General features: G+C 37.8%; 1 protein-coding gene across 2 annotated transcripts in view; it reads right to left on the bottom strand.

Moving 5' to 3' along the window:
- Window positions 1-24,697, bottom strand: part of Pds5a (PDS5 cohesin associated factor A) — a 98,054-nt gene that overhangs the window by 65,282 nt on the left and 8,075 nt on the right. For both annotated transcript variants that reach the window (XM_060365262.1, XM_021658707.2), the window contains exons 3-6: window positions 9,410-9,613; window positions 7,779-7,865; window positions 7,248-7,345; window positions 566-692 (exon numbers count right to left, since the gene is read on the bottom strand). In XM_060365262.1, the coding sequence (XP_060221245.1) occupies window positions 566-692; window positions 7,248-7,345; window positions 7,779-7,865; window positions 9,410-9,613 (516 nt within the window). The remainder of the gene's footprint in view (window positions 1-565; window positions 693-7,247; window positions 7,346-7,778; window positions 7,866-9,409; window positions 9,614-24,697) is intronic.

Raw genomic sequence — 24,697 nt, 5'->3', positions numbered from 1 at the left:
GCTGCTTTTGCAGAGGATAGGAGTTTTATTCCCAGCACCTATATAATGCCTCACAACAATCTCTAACTCCAGGTCCTCTTCTGGCCTCTATGGGCATTGCAAACACAAAAAGTACACATATATGTAGGTAAGATACCCATATACATTAAGTAAACAAAGAAAGAAAAATAACCTTTCAAATACTTTAATCAACGTATCTTCTAAAGGTAACAGCTATGCTGGGAGCAATAGTGCACACCTGTAATCCCAGCACTCAGGGAGGCAGAAGCAGGCGGATCTCTGTGAGTTCAAGGCCAGTTTGGTCTACAAGGCAAATCCAGGACAGTCAGGGCTGTTACACAGAGAAACCCTGTCTCAAAACAAAACAAAACAAAACAAAACAAAAAAAAAAAAAAAGAAGAAAAGAAAAAAAATTTTTAAGATAATAGTTAAAAGACTAATATGACCAATTCTAGGGTCAAAATAGGAATTATTATACCAAACTGCAAATGGACAAGAACCAGTAACTGATTTCTTTAGGTAAATTGATCTTTAATGATCTTTAATATCTTGATTCTATGCATACCTTGTGTGCAGGAATGAGGTTAATAAGAATAGAATCCAATAATTCTTGAGTAACTCCATCACCTTCCATGATGATAGAACTCATCAAGTCTAACATGTGCATTTGTACCTTCTTATTGTGGTTATTGCTAAAAATAAAAAAAAGGAAGAAAAAAATTAAGGCATGTAGAAAGACAAAATTCCCAGGAATCTGTTTTCTTTCATGTACTTGTTCGTTTACTGGTGACAAAATTTTGCTATGTAACCCAGATTGTTCTCAAACTCAGGTTGTACCTCCCCACACTCTTAAGTGCCACCATGCTTGTTAAAATTTTCAGTTTAAAGCAATAATCTTAAGACCTGGAGGCAGAGACCTATAATCCTAGTTCAGGATACTGAGGCGGGTAAATCATAGTTTAAGGAAAGCTAAACTTATTAGGCAAGATTCTCTGTAGGGGACAGAGTAAGGATGGGAAATAATAGCTCAGCAGTAGAGCCCTTACCTAACACATATGAAACCAGGGATTTAATCACAGTACAACATAAACAATCTAAGGTGTAAAAAAACTTTTACTTGAGAGATCCATGATGACAATGGCAAAGAAAGTTCAGCTGTCATATTTACTTCTCCCCAAGGCCTGCTGTGATAACTGAACCATGTTATTATAAAGTACTCTACCAAAACAAACACCACCCTAATTTCTAATGATGTATTCTCTACAATTCAGTTACCCATATATATTTACATACAATAGAGAAATCCCTTTAAAATGTATAACCTATAGAAAAATGTAACCTATATTCTATAGTATAAACACAGAGGTTTAAAACAAAACTGAAAGACTGAAAGGTTTAAAATATTTCCTGAAATTAAAAAAAAAAAAATGTTTGACCCATTTAGCATTTAATGATGAATGAAAACATATAAACTTGTAAAAGTTGGGGAGGGTGGGGTGCCATACTGTTACAGTTTCCCACAACTCTTAATTCTTTGGCATGTACTCTCCAAAATATCTTACACAGTTTCAAAATGGCAACTGTGAAAGACTACTGAGCACACAATTCTCAATGTGTCTGTCTAGTGTGTGTGGAAGGAGAATGTGCTAAAGAAGAATATAGCTATTCAGCTTGATGTAAAACAACATAAAACAAAACTTCAACTGCTTGGTTCTCAGATCCATATATCCTTAAGGGAAGGATACAGAGAATACAGAGAAGACAGATGAAAAAGGCCTTAAAAACTTATTCCAAGCCAATCTTGGGGATTCACACCTTAAGTCTCAGTATGTGGAGGGCAGAAACGGGCTGTGGATTCAAGGCCAGCCTGGACTACACAGTGAGTTCTAGGTCAGCTACACAGTGAGAGAGAGAGAGAGAGAGAGAGAGAGAGAGAGAGAGAGAGAGAGAGAGAGAGAGAGAGAAACAAAAAACAAACAAACAAACAAAAAAAAAAAAACACAAAAAAACAGCACCTTACAACTTTTAGAGTTCTGAGTAAGCAACCATGCTATGAACCCAGGAAAGATAGCCCTAGTGGACCCTGATGGTTCTCCCCAGAATCCACACAGAATAAAGTTTGTAGAGTTGCATATCAGTGGGCAAAGAACTACTCAGAAATCAAACTCAAAGAATCCAGGGCTTACTGACCAGCACATGCATGTGAGAATGTTCCTTCCTTGTATCTGGAGAATAATCTTTGTACTTCGTATGAGATTTTGGAAGAGCAGTCAAAAGAAGATAAGACCAGAGTCTAGAAACTAAGGAGCCCCAAGTACAAAACCCAAACAAAGCCAGAAGTTCTATAATATATCATAATCAAATTTCCTGAAATGAATTATCAAAGAAAAAGACTTCTAAGTATACAGTAGATTTTGTGTTTGAGGTTATAGAAGGAACAAAATTGTTAAAGACAGTAGCCATAAATTTCAAAAGTAAAGCCTATGAAATGGTGGTACAATGTAAACAGCGGTGTAAATTGTACTTTAAATTTTTTTTATGTGTGCATCTATGTGTAACATATACATGTGTGTTCAAATACTCATTAGAGCATGTATGGAGACAGGTCAAACTCACAAGCCACCAACTATTTTGGGGGAGGTGGGTCCTCTCACTGTGACTCACCAATAGGCTGGTTGACTAGAAAACTCCTGCCTGTCTCTATTTATCCAGCATTGAGATTAGAAGCATGTGTCATTGAACCTAGCTTTTCTACATGGTTTTGTGGTTCAAACTCAGGTCTTCATACTTGCACTTTACAGCAAGCACTTTACCTGGTCATCTCCCCATAAACTGTTTCTGTATGTCACTTTTTAATGATGTTCCAAGATTGGTCTATCTGATCAATCCTGTAACCTAGATTTGCCTATGCATCTTGCTTAGCCAGTAAGACAGAAGCTCCTGAAGGATTACAAAGTTCTATTATTCTACAGCTTGCTTTTCTTGACTTTTTTTTTTTAAGTTTACTGAGTATATGAAGATACCGGGTCTGGTCTGATAGGTGATAAAAGACATTTTTATTGTTCCATTAATTCAACCAATTGCCAGGTGTCCTGCTAAATAACTACAGACACAACAGACCAGACAGACAAACTGCCAAGCCCAGAATCATGGGCTGAAGGAAATGGTGGATTCTTACACTGTCATACTCCTAGTACATTCTTTTATATACAAAATAAATACAAAAGTAATTTTTGTCACTTGTTCAAATGACTTTCTGGCAGTAAAATGCCACAGGAAGCTCTTACGTTGTAAATGATTTAGCTTTCAACTTTGAACCAACCAAATCTGCTTACTCTAGTTAGTATCAAATCTTCATTACAGCAAAGAAAGAAAAAAGTTTTAGAAATGCACTCTTATATGCAACCTCACAGAGCCACATCCTAAAAGGTTAATTCTTTTGGATACAATGAATTAATGAAATGAATTTCATCTACTTCTTCCTACATGTCTTAATGTGGTAGAGAATTTAAAATTAACACAAGACTGGTCTCAAACAAATAAAGAAAAAATTAAAACAAGACATACTTGCATATTATATAATGCTTTAAGACACATTTCATAAATGTTTGCTATAAATAAATAATAAAACTTCTAGATGGAAGTCAGTTTGGACTCTCCTGACCAGTAACTATGCTGATTTTCTTTTTTCTATTAGTTTCTCCATCTATGAAAAGCTGATTTAAACAATGTTTATGCCTTTGAAGAGTCAGGGGTATAGTTCAGTGGCAGAGCATTTGCCTAGTATTTAGTAAGGGGTGAAGCCCTAGATTCCATCTCAACACTTTCACAAAATACATATATTACTTACTTATATACATACATACATGCATACCTCAGTCCAAAAAGCAGACATAATCAACATGAATGGACTAATCTGTTCTGCTCCACACTACTTCATTGTTTCATGTCTCATGACTTTTACACAACAACAGTACTAGTACTTCTACTGGTTAAGTTTCTTCAAAACAAGGGGTGGGATACCTCCTTCTGACTTATTGGTTAGGGAAGCCCTAGAGTCAACCCAGCAACACAGACTACTTCCATTGCTCCTAATTATCCACTATAACTAGATAAGACTCTACCCCTGAAGACACAATATACTTTGTTTGCAGGACAAAGAGAAATCAAGTTGGAACTGATATTCCCTATCAGGTAGCTTTCATAGTGCCAGAAGGTACTATGCAGGCAGCTGAGCGAGAATAGTCACCAGTGTGATTACAGAATAGTGAATCCTGAATGCTGCAAAACTGACAATACCCACAAGTACAATAATAGTGGCCTGAAAATTATGAGGGCAGCTTAATTGCTTTCTGACTGAGACCTATTCCATAGGAGCAGTTAATGCGGATTCATAACTGGTCAAAGTGCTGAGAATACGTGATGGCTGAGTCCCCAGCTCTAAATGAAATACCTGTACCATTTACTGCCCTCCCCAAACCAAGATGTGAGGAACATCATGTAAGAAGGGATAGAAAGGATGTAAGGGGAAGGACTATTGTGGATGCTCTCTTCTGAACGTGGCATGCCAACTGAACTTGATGAACTCATTGCTCTATAGTTACCTACACAAGATCAAGCCATAAAAATCACTCAAAATTCCAGCAGAAAGTATTCTAGGCCTAGGTTATGTTGTACAGACGCTAGAAGCTTCTAAGACCAGGCCTAGGTTAGCAGGAGATAGCAAGTCTCAAGAAAACAATTATAAAAGCTCCTTTTAAAAATGGCACTCCACATAGTTGGTAAGAACATCCCACATGATCGCAGAAGAAAGCCCACAAACGCTGCAGAAGCAGAGGACATCTGAAAGAAACATCGTAGGGGACAGGAGACATCTAAGAAAAAGCTGCAGAGGAGAAATCCAACTGGGATCATCTCCAGAGAAGATTCAGATGCTCAGAGAGACTAGTGAGACCTCAGAGTAGCAGGAGCATTGAGCCCAGAGCAAGGAATGATGCAGAAGCCTCTGAGACATTGAATCACAGTAGGCCACCACTAAAAGATAATTTTAATTGTATAGACAGAATTTTCTTTCATTAAAAATGGGAAACCATTTCAGATCCCTTGAGAACCAAGAACAGGAGCTGAAGTGATAGAAACATTATTTGAAAAAGCCACTGCAATACTCATTGCAATTATGACCACCCTCGGAATAAAACCCTCTCTACTGTCAATTGCAATCTTTATATTTTTCCTCTCAAAAAAGGTTGAACAAATAGCTGTACAACAAGAAAAAATAGCTATGATAATACAAAGGCTTCAGAGACAGAGACAGAGGAACTAGGAAAATAGGAAATGCTAAATTATGAACCTATGGTACCTAATGAAATTGAGGATCAAAGTAGACAGCCCATTGATAATGGATAAGAAGCTTGGCTCTCTGAAGTGGATGTTTTAACATCATAATGGAACCCAGGGAATAGGTTATGTTGGGGAAGAGGTTTTGCCTATATTTCCATAAGTGATGAAAGACTATAAGTTGCATCAAAATTGACAAAGATCCCATGTGAATAAGAGAAGCTTCCAAATGAAAGGTATGACTCAAAGAAGAGATGAAAAAGACAACAATGCACACAATGCAGAAAGTAAATCCCCCTACATGAAGACAGCTTAACAAACCAGTTGAAGAGGGAGAGATGATCAGGCTGGCACACTAGAAAACCTTGATGCTGAAATGGACTGTTGCTGAAGGACAGATGATCAGAACTGCAATTATGGAGGATCATCTCATCAAGGGCTGAGTGGATCTTCATAAAGACATTTGTACTATTAAGTTTGTGGAATTGATAACTGTTTCTATTGTAAAAGTTAAACTGTGTACGATGTTTTTCTTTTACTTTTTTTTTTTTTTTTTTTTTTTTTTTTTTACTGTGTACAATTTTTACTTAAACAGAAAGGGTGAAGTCATAGAGGAATTTTAATTCAGAAAATGGCTGCTCTGGCAAGAGATCCTGCTGAAATACAAACATACCTTTAATCTAGGAGTCAGAAGCAAGCAGGACTGAGTTCAAGCCAGCCTGATATAGAGCAAGTTTCAGGTAAAGAAAAGCTTAGGTCCAGGCATGGTGGTACATGCCTTTAATCCTAAACAATGAAGGTAAAGTTAGTTTGTAGAAGCAAGCACCCATGTTTGAAAGTGATGTCTAAATGAGTGGCAGAAAAAGTAAAAAATCAAAGAAAGATCTGACAGAGTAGGCTACATCCAACTTTCACAAGAAGAGAAAGAGAAGTTACTTAATGGGCAATGCAAAGAGAGACAGAGAAAGGAGGGTGGGTAGGCAGTTTTACCAGGTAATAGAGAGAAAGGTTACATAGAAAGAACACAGGTGAAGATGAAACAAGCCAAAAAAATGAGAAGAAGCCAGAAGCTTAGAACAGATTGCTGGAGTTAGTTTGAGGCCAAGCAGAGCAATTCAGAGGCTGAGAGAAAAGTCAGATTGAATAAATTGGCTGGGAGAGGAGTCTGAACTAGAAAGGCTGATTTGAACCAGCCAGCCCAGAGTTAATTAAGAACAAGAAAGGGTAAGCATAAAATCTCAGATGCTGAAAACATTCTAGGCCCAGGTTAGATTGTATGGAAGCTAGAAGCTTCCAGGACTAGGCCTACATTAGCACACAGAGGCAGTAATTTCTCCCTAGACAACAACTGAAACAGGCAAATAAAAGTTCCTTTTACACAGGACTCAGTGTAAATACCAGGGGGAGTGGGGATATATTAAAAAGGACATGAAGGTATGTATCCTGAGGGTAAACATAATGTGTGTGTTTATTTATAAATAAATAAATTTTTAAAAAAAATTCCAAGAACTCTGTTTTATGATCCTCTAATATTATTTAGTCTCAAACACACAAAAAGATTCAGGAAAGTCAACCAATTAATCTGTATCATAAATGTTTAAGGCAGTGTAAAGCCAGGCTCAATCCTAATAATCCCTATCACTCAGGAAGCTGAGACAGGAGACTTGCTGCAAATTTAAGACCAATCTGGCAATTTAAGTTGCAGTTCTCTCAGAGTTATAAAGTAGCCCCTATCTCAAGGAAATAACTAATTGGTTCAATGGTAAGGACATGTCTCAAACAACAGGATTTCTTTATTTCCACCTCTGCATCAACTCTATAAATCTAGGGAGTTTATATAGCAAAGTATACTACACTTTAATATATACAATAAGAACAAAAACAAGCTTTAAAAAAAAAAAAAAACTTACTTGATTACTGAGAAGAGAGTCCTAAAAAGCTGAATAAAAATTTCATTGCAATCTTCCAACTCAAAGCAGATGTTATATGATTTAACCCAAGCTAAATTCTTAAATCAATAAATAAAAATAATTGGTTAATCACATATACGAAGAACTGTTACACAAAAGCACATTGGTACAATTTAATTTTTATAACTAGGATTCATGATAGTAAAGTCTACAAAGACTCAATGTACACAATTACAAGTTCTTCTAATCTTTAAAGACATGACTGGTGGCATCAACTTTCTCAAGTTGAAAAGTAGTGAATAGTTAGGACTTATTACAAATATATATGTATATATACATATATAGAAAAATATCAAATGTCAAATTAGTTTTTCAGTAGATTTGCTTTTATAAATAGGAGAAAACATATATTTCTTATAAAATGTAAGACAGTTTATTAAATGTTATGTATAAAAGTTTCACTTTATATCACAGTTATAAGAATTTGCAACAACATGGAATTACATTTATTAAATAAAGTATTATTTTTACCTCTAATAAATAAAAGTATCTATTAAACTGTGGACTCTTTGTATCTTCCAAACCTTTTAATTGTCTGGTAATAAAGAGAAATATGTCCTGTTAAAAAAATAAAAAATGAAAAATATATTAACTGAGACACTATTACTTGTCATATGCAATATACTAAGTGCGTACCTACATGTATACAGAGGTGTAAATATATAAAAGTAATTACAAACTACAAAAAAGAAAGTTTTCCTCATGCTGTGGAACAGCCTAGTCCATTATTTTAAATGACTGAAAAAGATTAGAACCAACAAAACAATATCCTTTTCAAGTAAAACTTTAGGTCTTCTCATTTAAGAATATATTCTCTGTCTTAATACATTCTCTTCTGTAATAGAGCTCTGGTCATTCACTGTTTCTACTTTCATCATGGCAAACTATTGTCTTCATCTTTAAGAAATTTAACGAGAATTTTCATTAATACATGTAAGCAAGTAGTTTTCAGCCCATGGTTTTTATTTGATATATGACAACAAAGTTGTATGGAACAAACCCAAGACATTGATGTGAGGGCTGAATGATGTTTTCATTCAAAAAGGCATTAGTATGGTACAAAATGACTTGTTTTACTGTGATCCTTAAAGTGGATGCTTTTAATGTATTTTGTGTTTTTCTTCATATACATATTCATGATAAAGTTTATTCTATAAACCATGTACAGTATGACATGAATAAAAATAACCACAAAATAAAACATTATTAAAGTTATTAAAAGGGCCATTATTAAAGTATGTCTTGAACAGAAACACTAAGACACTACTCCAGTTGCTCAGGTAACCAAGTGACACTGAATGACTCACCAGACAGATGCTATATATCTCAAGAGGAATAAAGTATGACAGCGAACTGCATTATAATCCTCAAAACACTATCAAATTGAATTTATGGAATGTTGTTTCTGGAATGACACACTTAATATTTTGGAGCATGGTGGACCATAAGGGACTGAAAGTATAGAAAGAGAGGCCACACTAACTGTACTTAACAAGGGGAGATGGCTCAACGGTCAACAACACTTGGCTTGAGAACCTGAGTTTGGTTCCCAGAACCTACAATTTGGTGGCTTGCAACCACCTGCAACTCATTTTAAAAGCTCCAACATCCTCTTCTTATCTCTACAGGCATCAACATACAGGCATACACAACATACACAATAAAGCTTTAAAAACAGCAGTCCGAAGTTTACAATTTCCCCAGGAATTATTCAAAAGTAATATATACAATCAGTTCAATAGATCACTTTAAAAACTATTGTTTTGAACAAAGGTAGAACCACCAAAATGAGCATTTTAAATATTTAATTGTCGGCATTTAATAACCTGTAAGGGAAAAAGTTATTTGAATAGACAATTCTAGTATATTATCATTTTACTATCATTAAGCCTTATTTATCATTTACCTCTATTCAACTTGGCTTTCCTGATGGACTAACAGGAAGGTTAAATATGAACAGACTAGGACAAGTTCTGATCTTTACCTTTCAAAGCCTCATTCTGTACCCATCATTTCTGTAGATGATAATTATATGAAACCTATGATCAAAACCCATGTTCATTTGATAAAAATAGAAGTAATTCTGTAAACACTGTATTTACCTTAAGTTTATCGTGGGAAGTATACGGAGCTTCTGGGGCATAGATTCGGAATATATCAGCCAAACAACATGCTACGAGAAGGCGCACATCTTTATTAGGGTTCCTGAGAAAAAATTCAGATGCGAGATGCAAGGCTAGTGGCAGATACTGTTGCTTTTCATCTTCTGAATCCTGATCCATATCCATAAAAGTTTTCACTACCATCTGTAAAAAAATAATATCAAGCTGTAATATTTAGTAATCAGTAAGAGATATCCCTTCTTCCCTTCTTTTTGTTAAGTCTGCGAAAATAGAGCTGGAAATGTATAGGCTAGTGGTAGAGTACAAGGTCTTGGGCTCACTCTCAACCACCACAAGCATGCAAAGCCACCCTCCACACATATCCTGAAATATGGACCATAATCATGTAAAGCATGGTCACAAAGAAACCTATGGAAAAAAAAAAAAAAACCAAAAAAAAAAAACAAGTAATCAACTTGTAGATTACTCAAGACCCCTTATTTATTTACAACAGATTTTCTTAAAGGAACTCAAAAACTTCCATTAGTAATCATATTTAACTATTTATTTAGATGGGATCTTGCTAAGTTGTCAGAGCAGAACCAAACTCCTGGCCTCCAACCATCTTTCCCACTTCTTTGGATTCTCAACCAGCTGGAACTAGAGGTTTAAGTCCACATGCTCGGCTTTCATACACACACGAAACTTACTAAAAAGATTTTAAACCCATATATACAACTGATCTGATTATTTAGCATCTTTTATATAATTTTCATTTCATAATCAAAGTTGCATTATATAGGCTCCTTAAACCTACTTCATTTGAAATTTTGAATATATAATTCAAAACCAGATTTAAATGTTTCATGTAACTGCTACTGTCTGATTGAAAGTTTTAACTATAAATAAATTATGCTGAGTTTCAGACCAACTTGAGCTAGTTGGAAGCCAGTTTGAGTTATATAGCAAGATTCGGTCTTGTTTCTACTTTTCAGAGTACACAAGAAAGGTGCATTTTTTTCATCTATTGCTAACAACCCCCCCCCCAATGAAGCACCTTGAAACAGTAATTATGTACTTATCATGCAGTTAATATTGGGAACATGGCTTAGGCTTGGAATTTCTCAAAAGGTTACACTATGACAAAGATGTCATCTGAAGCATCTGAAGCCTTGAATGAGTCTGCAGGATATTTCAGTACTAGCCCATATTCATGGTGGCTCTAATTTATACTATTTCATCAAAGGAATGAGGTTCTCTCCATGGCCTCTCTAGGTAGCTACAAAATAAGCAAGTGCTATGACTTCTGCAAATATCCTCATAGTTACTGAGGTCAGAACTACTCTGTATTAGAAAACATTTCACAAAAAATATAGGAAAACATATCATTTCAGGCAACCTTGAAGATGACTATAATGTACCAACTATATTTTATGTCAACTTGACACAAACTAGGTTCACCTGGGAAGAATGCTTTTTTTTTTTAATTTTATTTATTATTTTGTATATGAGTTATGTATGGTGCCCTTGGAGGCAAGAAGGCAGCATTGGATTCCCTGACACTGTAGTTACAGGTGGTTGTGAGCTGTCATGTGGGTTCCTGGAATTGAACCTTAAGCCTTCTGCAAGAACAGCCGATGTTCCTAACTGCTGAACCATCTCTCCACCCCATGTAAGAAAATCCTAACCAAAAAAAAAAAAAAAAAAAGCCTCCAAGGGACTGGCCTATAAGCAAGTCTGTAGAGCTTTTTCCTGATTGATGTGGAAGCACCCAGCTCACTTGGGTGCTGCCTCCCCAGCACCCCTCCATGATGCATGTGGTCCTGGATAATGTAAGAAAGCAGGCTGAACAAGCACTGCTCCATGATCCCTGCCTCAATTCCTGCCCTGACATCCCTTTGATGATGAACTATGATATGGAACTGTGTGTAAGCTTCCTTCCCAAGTTGCTTATGGTTACGGTTATGGTTTTGTCACAGTAATAGAAACCCTAAGACACATACAATCCCTCCTCATCTTTAGATCTAATGTAGTTCTTTCTTTTCCACAATGGCTCTGGGTATGGCCATATGACATATTTGACTAGAGGGACATTAGCTAGCTTGATGGAGTTGGTAAGTACTAGCTTACCGAGGCTACAATGGTCCTTATGGGAACACGACTCCCATAATATTATGAAGCATCTCTGTCTAAAGCAGACAAGCCACATGCAGTACCCTGGGAAACTAGACCTCACAAAGGCCATGTATAGGAAAACAAGGTGAGCGATATCCTTCTACCTAAAGTTAAGCTTCAAGAAAACATGCTTTTACATTCCTATGTTTTATGTATCTGTACCACAGTTTTGATTTCTGTAGTCCACCCCCCCCCAAGCATATGGGTGTACTATACAGAGAACCGAGAGGCTTGGCAAGTTTTGAGGGAGCTCAGAGCCACAGTGCTGGGATTAAAGGCCTGAACCACCACATCGGGCCTAGGTTCAGTTTATTAACTTTTTTTCTTTATGGTTTTGCCTATTGTGCTCTAAGAAGTCTTTGCCCAATCAAGTTACAAAAATTTTCGTTTAAACTTACTAATTAAGTTCTATAGTTTTAGGCCAGACATTGATCTCTACAGTTCTCTTGGGATTAATTTCTATATGTGCTGAAAGTTTTGGGTCAAGTACCATGGCAACATTGTTAAACATACACACACCACCACTAACTCTACCACAAAACCTATTCTTTTGGCTTTTTTTTTCTTTTGTTTTAAAAGACTTATAGTAATGAGATATTATATTCCTGTGGCTTAAATGTCTGTATGCATGGACATATAGCATACATGTGCATGCATGTTTGGAAGTTTTTGGGAAAGGGCACATGGTTGTGGGTGTGCATACATGTGTTGGTCAAAGGTTGACATTGAGAATTATCCTTGATTGATTTTCTACCTTATTCATTGAGTAAGGGTCTCAATAAAACCTAGAGATTTACTGATATGGTGGGTCTTGCTGGCCAGCTTGCTTTGGTGACCCTGAGTTGAGTCTCTGTGATCTGAGGTTGGAATTACAGGCCAGCTACAAAGCTCTCCTGACATTTATTTGGCTCTGGTATCCAACTGCCAGTACTCACATTTGCCCAGCAAGTGCTTTAAACACTGAGCCTTTTCCCAGACACAATTACTGTAGTTTTACAGTGCATTTTGAAAGCAGATAGCATGTGAGTTGTCTACTCAGTATGAAAATGGGGCTGGATAGTGGTGGTGCATGCCTTAAATCTCAGTACTCATGAGGCAAAGGCAGCGGATCTCTGAGTTCAAAGCCAGCCTAGTCTATAGAATGAGTTCCAGGACAGCCAGGGCTACATAGAAAAAGCCTACCTAGAAAACCCAAAAAAGACAAAACAAAACAAAAAAGAAAATTGGGTAAGAGTTTAAATACAAAAGAAAAACACAGCTGGGCAGTGGTGGCCCACACCTTTAATCCCAGCACTTGGGAGGCAGTGGCAGGTGGATCTCTGTGAGTACAAGGACTGCCTGGTCTACATAATGAGTGAATCTCTACATACATACAGAGCTTCTCTCTACATACAGAGCTGATTCTCTCTACAATGCTACGTAAAGAGACCCCACCTCAACCTCCCACCCACAAAAGAAACATGCAGTGGTGGCAAAAATATAAAATGGTATTATTGTGAAAAATTTCAGTAAGATGAAGACACAGGTGCTAGAGAGATGGCTCAGTGGTTAAAAGCACTTGCTGTTCTTGCAAAGAGCCTGACTTTGGTTCCTAGCACCCATACTGGTCAGCTCATAACCATGTATAACTCAGTTCCAGGGAATCCAATGCCCTCCTCTGGCCTGCCTCTGCAGGCACCAGACACATATACAGTATATATAGATGCATGCATGAAGCAAAACATACATACACATGGCTCAGTGAGCAGAGCGCTTGCCTAGCATGCCCTAAGTTTAATCCATAGCACTACATAAGCCAGACAAGGTGGTGAATACCTGAATCCTAACTCTTGGGAGGTGGAAGCAGGAGAATCATCCTCAACTACATAACCGATCAAAACTAAAATGCAGGGTCTTGTCCAGACTACCCTGTATACCCTGTCTCAATCCACTGTTCTGCCTCAGACTCCTAAATACCAGGAACTACAGGGACATATTACTGTACTCAGGGTACTTTTAAATACTTAACTGAAAATATCACATAAAGACTCATGAATAATTTTTTTATTATCATATTAAGACTATCTCAAAATTGGGGCTGGAAAGATGATTCAGTGGTTAACACTTGTAGAGGACCTGGGTTCAATCCCCAGCACACACATAGTAGCTCACTCCTGTCTATACCTCCAGTTCCAGGGGATCCAATGTCTTCTACGGGATTCCACAGGCTTTGCACACAAAACACTCTACTCATAACTTAAAAAAAAAAAATGAAAAAACTAAAAAAATTTTTTGGAATCTCAAAATTGGAAATATCTGTTCATCAAAAAGTAAATGACAAGTGGGCATAGTGGTGCATGTCTTTAATTCCAGAACTCCAGAGGCAGAGGTATTTCTTTGAATTCAAGGCTAACCTAGTATATAGATCCAGGCAAAGGCACTTTATCACCAAAACAACAACAACAAACAAACAAACAAACAAAAAATACCCAGACAACTCTCTTATTGTTTATTTGTTGTAATAAATTTAAAAAATGAGTGTTGTGCATATATTATTTATTACTGGCTCTAAGATTATCACGGAGGTATTATCTAACCCACTATCATAAAGAATAAGACAAAGATACCTGTTAAGATTTATAATTGTCTCATTTACCTTGGGTCAGGCAGAAATTTCACTTACATTGTCTCAATATCCTCACCATCCATCTCCCAGCCCCCACCCAATGCCACCCTCCTTAACCATCCACCTTCCTTCCATCTTATAAATACTCACTTTTATTTTTCATCTGGGCCTTTCTAAGCCATTATTGGAGTCCTCCCTCTAGGCCCATGTGATTTCTTCTATACTCTCACCCCTCATGGCATCCTCCTTCCTTCTCTCTTCCCATCTGTCTGATTCCTGTGATTCTCTCTTGAACCCAAAAGCCAGGAAACCTTAGCCATGCCTACCCCACTTTGCCCTGCCCAGGTATAGGCTGTTTAATCAACCAATCAGATATAATGACTTAGGCAGGTTTACAAAACAAGGATAGGTGTAACTAGATCTTGAGGCCAATAATTAGCATCAGACTAACCTCTAACAAATATTCATATAAATGAATACTAGCTGGCAATTACTTGTATCTATCTTTAAAATATGATGCAATGAACTCTGACATAGAAAACTGACAAGACTAAAGGAGATAGGGGTAAAATTCCTGAAGGTTGACAGGTATTCACCATCACAATGGTCGTAATGATGTTAGAAATGAATGCACACACACACTTTTGAATATATATGTGTGTGTCAAAGTTTATCAAGTTGTATGTCATGACATCAATTCTCTGACATCAACTGAGTGACTGTCCTACATCACTCAACAATAACGTTCTGGAGTTAGTATAGATCTCACAAACTTCTGCAGCTGGAAAGATGGCTCAGCAGTTAAGAGTGCATGAATTTCATTCCCAGGAACATGGCGGCTCACAATTTGTAATGGGATCTGATTCCCTCTTCTGGTGTGAATAAAGACAGAGCACTTATATACATAAAATACGTGAATAAACAAATATTAAAAAAAAATAACTTCTTCACCAGATTCTCCTCTGCCACTTGAGATACCAGCCACAGTCTTGTGGAAGCACAGTACTTCTGACAAACCAGCTACAAATCTAGGGTTACAACTCCTTCAGGTTCAGTAATTTGCTAAAAGAATAAACAATGTGTATCATTTACAGTTTTATATTAAAGGATGTAACTCAGAAAGTCAAACTGAATGGGCAGTGCTTAAACTTAAAATTACTTTTAAGAATTTTAAGGGCTTGAGAGATGGCTCAGTGGTTAAGAGCACTGACTGCTCTTCTAGAGGATCTGGGTTCAATTCCCAGCACCCACATGGTAGCTCTCAACTGTCTGCAACTCCAATTCCAGGGGATCTGACACATTCATACAGCATTCATTCATTCATTCATAAATGCAAGCAAAATATCAATGTACATAAAATAGTAAGAATAAAAATAAAAAAAAAGTTTAAGGCCTCTTATCTGTAATTTTTGCACTTGGGAGAGAGAAAGATTCACCATAAGATGAAGGATAGCCTGATCTATGCAGTGAATTCCCAGACAGACAGCAAGGCTGTGTCTTAAAAATAAGCAAACAAACCCCTTTGGTAACCTAGGGCAGAATACAATGAGGATGTTGAGTATCTCCTTCCAAGTGCTCATGTGCTAGAATGGTTTCCCAAAATCATGCTAATGGGCTATTCATTTGCTTCTCTGTTGCTGTGATAAAACACTGACCAACCAACCTGGGGGAGGAAAGGGCTTATTTGGCTTACACTTCCAAGTCATAGTCCATGGCTGAGTGAAGTCAGGGCAGAAACGAAGGCAAGAACAAAGAAGAATGCTGCTTACTGACTTGCTTAGTTTCTACACCTCCACTCTCAACCTCCTTTTCTTTTTTGAGACTATAAAACCCTGGCTGGCCTGGACTACTATATGTAGCCCATCCTGGCCTCAAAGATCTTCTCAGAGATCTGCCTGTCTCCCAAGTGCTAGAAGTCTGTTAGCTTTCTGAGAGGCAACTGTCTTGTCCTTGAAACTGGTATATCATTTACTTTACTTACAAATGAAATAAAAACCCTGGCTGGTTTCTTTCTTGTGAGCTTGTTTGGAGGTTCTAGCAGGGAGCACAGCTTCTCATGTACCCAGGACTAAAGAGTGGTCCTCCTCTATGCTGGGAAGGTTGTCCTCTTTGACCAAGCACACAGCTTCCGGAGGGATGCACATGGAGTGGCAAGGGAGGAAGGGAACACCTGCCTAACCAGCCAGATCAGCCAAATCAACCCCAGTAATCAATGGGGTGACAGATGTCACAGCCAGATCGTCCTCACAGCCTGGTTTCTTTCTCTTAATTTCTTTTGTTGTTGTTAAATGGATTAAGAAATAGAGGAATGAAAAAAAATTGAGATTCCTTTAAACAAGTATGTATATGTGGAAAAAGACAGATGGAATTAATTATGGTGTAAGCTGTAAGAGCCAGAGGAAAATCAACACAGGAAAATTCCCTAGAAACAAGATGAAAAGGAGACTACCAGGGAATGGAGATAGTGGCCAAGAAACAGAAGCAAAGCTTTCCTACACCAGGTGTCACTTCCACAGGCAGGTAGTGAAACAGGAACTAAGTAGCCAGTTCTTTGAATCGCTTAACAGAATTAACAACTCTAACTAGCTAGATTAACCAGGAAGAAATGACTAAATTCACATTTCAAATGAAAGATATATCTGACTGTACAAAAATAAAACAATTATAAAATACCAACAAGTTACATAACGGATGAAACGCACACATTCCTAGGAAATCACAAACTACTGAAATTAACAAGAGAAACAGAAAATGTGACTATATAGTAGTGGATAAATGCACAAAAAAAGATACAGGTTTGTTATTGCTGAGTATTACTTAATGAGTGCTTTAAAAGTACCAAGTTTACCAAAATTCTTCCCCAAAAAAAGTAAAGAACATTTTCAGATCATTATAATCTGATTTTAAACAAGACAATAAAATTACAAGAAAAATAGTATCTCTTATGAATAGAAATGCAATAATCTTCAACAAAATACTGACAAACCAAATTCAGCAACTCGGGTTGGTTAGTTTTTGTGTCACCATGATAAAAACGAGAATCATCTGGGAAGAGGGAACCTCAATTGAGAAAATGCTTCCATCAGATTAGACCATAGGGCAAGTCTGTGGGGCATTTTCTTGACTAATTATTGATTTGTAAAGGCCCAGCCCACAAATACTCGGGAGGCCCCGAGTTGTGTAAATAAAGCAAACTAAGAGCGAGTCACAGTGTTGCATGCCTTTAATCCCTTGACTTAGGAGGCAGATGCAAACGGATCTGAGTTCAAAGCCAGCCATAGTGAGTTCCAGGATAGCCAGAGCTACATACTACGATCCTGTCTTAGAAAAAAAAAAAAGGGCAAGCAAGCAAGCAAGCTGAGTGAGCCATTAAGAGTGAGACAGCAAGCAGCACTCTTTTATAGTCTGTGCTTAGGCTCCTGCCCTGCTCGAAGTTACTACTGCTTTGGCTTCCCTCCATGATGGAGGTATAAACTGTTCTCCCCAACCTGGTTTTGGTTATGGAGTTTACTGCAGCAACAGAAAGCTAACTAGAACACATACACATACACACACACACACACACACACACACACACACACACACATATATAATTTACTATGACCAGGCAAGATTTATATTAGGAATGCAGGGTTGGCTTAATATCTGAACACCAAGTAACATAATCTAATATAAAACAAAATCATGCAAAGATGCAGAAAAAAATATTTCACAAAATCTATTATTTTTTTATGATAAAATAAAAAACCTCAAGAACTATGAGGATGGAGAGATGTTTCCTTTTTGACATTCTATGAGAGAAAAGAATCAAGGTAAAAAATAAGAAACTATATTCCAAAGTATATATTGGAATCAACAGGGAAGTGGCATCACAGAGGAAAAACTTGGGAAAACAGAAAGGCAACCTAAGAAAAGTAGGAAATAGTTTATAAATAACTACTCCAATTCTGTCTACCAACCCAGGGTGAGGAGGGTGAAGACAAAATCAAAAGCTAAGACTTTCAGCTCTGTGACAACTGAGTCTTAAAAACCAGAGAGACCCACACTTCTCAGAAGCCTTAAGTCCAGTGCAGAGATTTATATGTGACATTACTGATTCCTGCAATGACAGACCAGCACTGGAGAAGTAATCAACTTACTGCTGCCCCCTATAGCTTGGAATGTGTCAGCATGGCACCAACATGGAGGGGACCTGTTTTTCCTTTGGTTTGTTTTTGAGGACTGGGCTATTCTAAAAGTCTATAAACAAGTCAGGGAGCCTATGGACATCAGACTACAATATATACATGCAGGGAAAGCACAACAGACAGCTGTGGAGAGAGACAGAAAGGGCTGACCGTGGACCCAGTGAGTTGGAACAGCAGGGAGCTCAGGCTATAGCGGCTGATTGTTGGTGATCCTGCCCTTTCTGCCAAGGAGTAAAACCAATCATCTGTGGACTACAATGGAGAATATGAGCTCTGAGTCACGTCCAGATATTGCCCAGCCTCTCACACTATCTCACTACCAAGTACAGTTTGCTGCACGGCAGGATAGAGACCCCTAAGCCCAAGCCTGGTGAATCTGGATCACTGCATTTCTGCAGCTTCCTCCCTTCAAAGGATGGTTTACAGTAGCCAAAAGGCATGAAAACAGTACCTGATTCCCTCAGATCTGCTCTCATGTAAAGCTCAGTGCTGTCTTCTACAGCTCATATGTACTCAGAGGACATCCCTCAACTTGGCCATCTGCTGCTCCCACAACCCACCCCCAATTGTGAACAAGCCAGTGAGACCTGACCAGCCCATAAACCTACAGCTTGGTGGAACAAGCAGTGGCAAAGAAACTTCCAAAGATTAACCAAAAAGTACAAAGGCATTGTACTGATGGTTTTGTTGTTATTTTTTTGGTTTGGGTTTTTTGTCAATTTGACACTAAAGTCACCTGGAAAGAATTTCCTTGCCTAGATTAGACTATGGGGCACTTTCATAGGTGTTAATTAATGTAGGAGGGCCCAGCCCACTGTGTCCACTTCCAGGCATCTAGGACTGGGCCATATAATAACAGCAGCTAAGTAAGCAAAGAGAAGCAGCCATTCCTCTGTGATTTTGGCTTCTACTTCTGCCTGAGTTTGTGCCCCGACTTCCTCAGAGATGGACTGTGATCAGGGTATGTTAGACAAATAACTTCTTTCTTCCCCAAGTCGCTTTTGGTTAATGGTGTCTATCAGAGTACTAAAAGCAAACTAGGAAAATTGTTATAACTACTTTTAGCAAAGTAGTAGGATTAAAAAAAACACGACACAAATAAGAAAATATATATTTTTTTATATTTTTTAATTTTTGTTAATAGACAAAGGATTCAATCATTTTTCCCAAGAAAGATGTACAAATTGCTAATCAACACATGAAAAGATTCTCACCAGAGAAAAGCAAAGCAAAACTACAAGGAAGCTGGTGGCACACATTTCTAATTCCAGGGCTCAAAAGGCAGAGGAAAGATCAAGAGGTAAAAACAGCCGTAGGCCAGCCCTGGGTATATACGAAATTGTCATGTACTAGGATGGTAATCCCAGCACTTGGAAGGCAAGATGCAGAAGCAGATGAATCTATGTGAATTCAAGGTCAGCCAGAGCCACTCAGTGAGACCCTATATATTAAAAAGCCAGGTGTGGGTAGAGATGCACACCTTTAATCCCAGCAATTGGGAGGTGTACCTCTCTGAGTACTAGGCCAGCCTGGTTGACAGACAGAGTTCAGGAAAGCCAGGGTTACATACTAAGACCCTGTCTCAACATTAAAATAAAAATAAATCATTTCTTAAAACAAGCAATCACTACCCTAGAACATGAAAGCAAAACTATATTATGACATCTGTATAAACTTTAGAGCCTGATTTTTGTTTTCAAAAATGTAATTGTGTGCACAAGTATTCTGCCTGCATGTATAAATGTGCACCATGTGTGTGCTTGATGGCCACAGGGGTCGGATCTCCTGGAGCTAGAGTTATGGACAGTTGTGAACCACCATGTAAATACTGGGAATTGAACTCTACAAAAGGAAAATGTGAACACCAGGAAAGAGATTTTTATCTACATCTTCTATTACTGATAAATATTAAATCCAAGAATAGATACAAATCCTCAGAAATTTTCTATATCGAGTTCCAAACTAAGAATTCTGATTTCCAATTAATTAGAGATCAAGGATCCAATTAATACTTTGACTTTCATCATTCATCACAGAATGACCATGTGCCTCAACCTGCTCCAGAAAGACCAAATTCATACTTGTGGTCTCAGCTTAGTTATTGAAAGCACCTCTCATTAATTTATCTCATCAGTGTTCATCTTTATCAAACCTTAGTAGCACCTGGAACTCTCATTTCAAAATGTTTTATTTCCAGAACCCTTAACTGTACAATTTCCTTTTTTAAGAACAGGTCTCATAGTCAGGCGGTGGTGGCACACGCCTTTTATCCTAGCACTCAGGAGGCAGAAGCAGGTGAGGCCAGCCTGGTCTACAAAGCAAGTCCAGGACAGCCAAGGCTACACAGAGAAACCCTGTCGTGAAAAACCAAAAACCAGAAAAACAAACAAAAGAAGTCTACCCATGAACTATTTATTTATCCTCAGTGAATCTATTATTTTTCCTTCAATATGAATTCTAAATCTCCAATCAAATTGTATAGTCACTCTTCCTAACAATGTGGAACTAAACAGTCATTTTAATTGTGCTCTAACATGATGCTCCTGCACCAACGCCCTGGACTTCATTAAGCTTCAGCCCTGGGTAGTTTCTACTGGTTAAATATACCATGCCACTGTGCAATACAGATACTCATTCTACTCCAGTCTCCAAAACTAATCTCTTGCTTCTAGCACAGAAGGACACAAGCTAGATTTTGGGTTTGCTCAGATGTCAAGTATCAATTCAATTCTGCCTAAATTAAATGTTATTCTTCCTGTGGCTGTAAAACAAAGACAGAAACCTAAATCATGTAAAATTGTGGTATTTAGGCATAATAGAAACAAAGTGCCAGTTCTAATATCAGCAGAGAAAAAGAAAAATCCCATACTTCATCACTTCTTCTAAGGTTACTATTTTAATACCTCTTTAACTGGGATTTGTTTTATAATTGGAAGCAGATGCAACGCAAAGAAAACCTGCAACTTATCCTCATACAAATTTTACTATGAAAACCCTGTGCTACTAAGCATAGCATTTACATGTAATCCAAACACTTGAGGCAGGAGGATCACAAACTCAAGGTCATCCTCAACTATATATGGCAAATTTGAGAGCATATAGGGTTACATGAAACCCTATCTCAAACAAACAAAACAGAAAAAAAAAAAATCTGTACCAGTTAACACTTCTGATGATAACATTATTGAGAAAATGCATACAATGACTAGGTTTTAAAAACATAAGGAGCTGGGTGTAGAGGCCCACATCTTTAAGCCCAGAGTCAGAGGGATCTCAGTGGGTTTGAGGTCAGCCTGATTTACTAGAGTTCTAGCAAAGCCAGGGCCACAAAGAGACATTGGCTCAAAAACCAAAAACAAACAAACAACAACAACAAAAAAGAGGAACCAGTAAGATGGCTCCATAGGTAAAGGCATTGCTTCCAAACCCAGATATGAACTCAGTTCCTGGAACCCACATGGTAAAGAGAAAGACAAGTCGTCTCCATAAGTACACATACACAAAAAATACAATTAATTAAAAAGTTTTAAGTGGAAAAAAAAAAAAAAAACAAGTGAAATGCTGCAAGCTAATAATCCCAACACTTAGGAGGTAAAAGCAAGAGGATCTGAGTTTAAGGTCATCCTTGAAACCCCATCTCAAAAAACGAAATTCTCAAAATCCAAATGTGAACAGTTTTAAGAATAACAACCAACTATTTCAATTTTTATCTTATTTAGGAAAAAATACTAACAGGGAAAAAAAATTAATCTTTCTAAGGAAAATATTTACAAGTTCTTTTTAGAAAGTATAAAACAAATAAAATTGGCCAGGCACACCTTTAATCCCAGAGTTCAAGGCCAACATGGTCTATAGAGCGAGTTCCAGGACAACTAGGGTTACACACAGTCACATACACAAAAAGAAAACAACAACAAAAACCCCGCCTCAATAAATAAATAAATAAATAAATATTTACTTTTTTAATTGGTTAGGTAATTAATTAAGTGCAGGGAGCATGGTGGGGCATACCTATAGAACCTAGTATTTGGGTGGTCACACCAAATCTAGGCAAGACTCTTCTTAAAAACCAGGAAACCAAACTAAAAAAGAATTTCTAAATATTGGAATTCACCAGGTTAGAACTGTGACAAGTTCTAGCTCTTAGCACCCCATGATCTTTGCACCTATTCCACAGTGTTCACTGGTGAGGTTGTCCAGCAGAACACTCACTGTTACAATCAGATATGTGACCTCATCTGTGAAACAGTAAGGTTCTATTTTTAAACTGTAATATATGCTCTGGACTAGTGACAAACTGCTACTTCTCTCACTGAACACAGGTATAGAAACTGAAGGGTAGAAATCAGAAGGCCCCTTTCATTATTATACTTAAGACCAAAGTCAATTTTTTTGCTTCCACCTTAACATTTGGTCAGCTAATTTATGGTTTTTGGTTTCATGAGAAGAATGTATCTAATAACCATTGAGTCCACACACTGAAATTGAGATTGCCACCTAACAACTTTGTGCCTCTCAGGCAGATGAAGCAGCTGAGGATTTCACAGCAAGGGCTCAGGTAAATGATCCCAAGAACTCTAAGAAAACCGGGTAGCTGTGAAGGAGGAACAAGAGAAAATCTGAACTTGGAAATTAGATGGTCTAAACACATTTCTCAAATCCTTCATGGTATAGAGTCAAGTGAGACATTTTGTTTTTAATTCTAATATATTTACAAAAAAAATGCACTTGGTGAGATACTATTGCACCGAAAATGTCCTGTAAACATTTATGTTTACTCTCAATTTCTATGATTATCCTGTTATGAACTGGAACTATCAGAAACTAATGTATAATGTACACTACTAAAAGCTTATAGGGGGCTGGAGAAATGACTTAGTAGTAAGGAGCACTTGTTGCTCTTCCATAGGACCTGGGTTTGACTCCCTACAAACACACAGGGGGCACACAACCATCTATAACTCCAGTTCCAGGGGACCCAATGCCCTCTCAGGTACCAGGCACACACATGAAATACATATATGCAGATAAAACACATACACACCTACACACTTTAAGTAAATATGTAAAATTTAAAAGCTGAAAGAAGGAAAAAAAAGCTCATAGGTGATTCCAGGCATGGTGGTGCGTGCCTTTAACCTCAACACTCAGGATGCAGAGCCAATGGGATCTCTGAGGAAGGGGCCAGCAAGTTCCAGGGCCTATTACTAAAAAAAAAAAAAAAAAAAAAAAAAAAAAAAAAAAAAAAAAAAAGGAGGGAGACAGGACCTGAGGAGATGGCTCACTTGGTAAAATGCTTACTGTACTAGCATGAGGACTTAAATTCAGATCACCAATGCCCATGTAACAGTTGGGGTAATGGTGACTTACCTAAAACCCCAGGAACGAAAGATGCAGGAATTGTTAGAGACAAGCAGCTTGCCAGTAATGTAAAAAAGATGAACGCCATATTCAGTGAGGAGACCCAAGAAATAAAGTGGAAATGGGATAATGAAGATACTTAACAATAACCTCTGGCCTCCACACCTACTACCATAAATGCATGCACACACAAAAATAAAATGAAAGCAAACATTAACAAGGGTAAAAGAGAAATAGAATTGATATTAAACTGTCAAACAACATTAAGAAATTAGAGAAGAGGGGGGAAAATAAGGAATAAACATTTGAAGAGAAAAAAAGTTGAGTGTTTCTCAGAAATAACAAAAGATAGGCTAGGCGTGGTGGCACACACCTTTGATCTCAGTACTTCAGAGGCAGAAATAGGCACCTGAACCAAGGCCTGCAGTGGACACTGCACTCACTGCCTAGTAGCTTGCACAGGCCAAGGAGAAGCCAGAGGTGGTGAAGAAAGATCTGTCTTTGCAACATGGTCATCCAGCTGGAGATGGGAAGCACAGTTGGCTTGTACACGACCTTCAACCACTCCGTTTTCTTCTATCAACTAGACAAGCTCATGAAGCATGGCCAGACTACACTGGTGACACCCAGTCCTCCCACTTCATTCCCTCAAGGAGCTGTGGCCAATGAAGATTTGTGTCCAGTCAAAAGGGAGGTAAAAGATGAATGCCAATGTCTCTAGGGAGCTAAAGCTGGGGAATGCAGCTCAGTAGAGTACCTGCCTTGGCTCAATCTTCAGTTTGAAGAAGGGAGATTCTTTGGCTGGCCTGTGGTTCATGAAATCTCAGAGGCAGAAGAATTAATACAAATTCCAGGCCAGCCTGGTCTGCACAACAAATTTCAGAGCCAAGTGGGGCTACACAACAAGATACTGCCCCCCCCCAAGGCACTAGTATTAAAAAGGATACCAGAGCCAACACA

Source organism: Meriones unguiculatus, chromosome 12 (genome assembly GCF_030254825.1).
Source record: "Meriones unguiculatus strain TT.TT164.6M chromosome 12, Bangor_MerUng_6.1, whole genome shotgun sequence".
Taxonomy (NCBI): domain Eukaryota; kingdom Metazoa; phylum Chordata; class Mammalia; order Rodentia; family Muridae; genus Meriones; species Meriones unguiculatus.
This window is presented reverse-complemented; position numbering and strand designations above follow the sequence as displayed.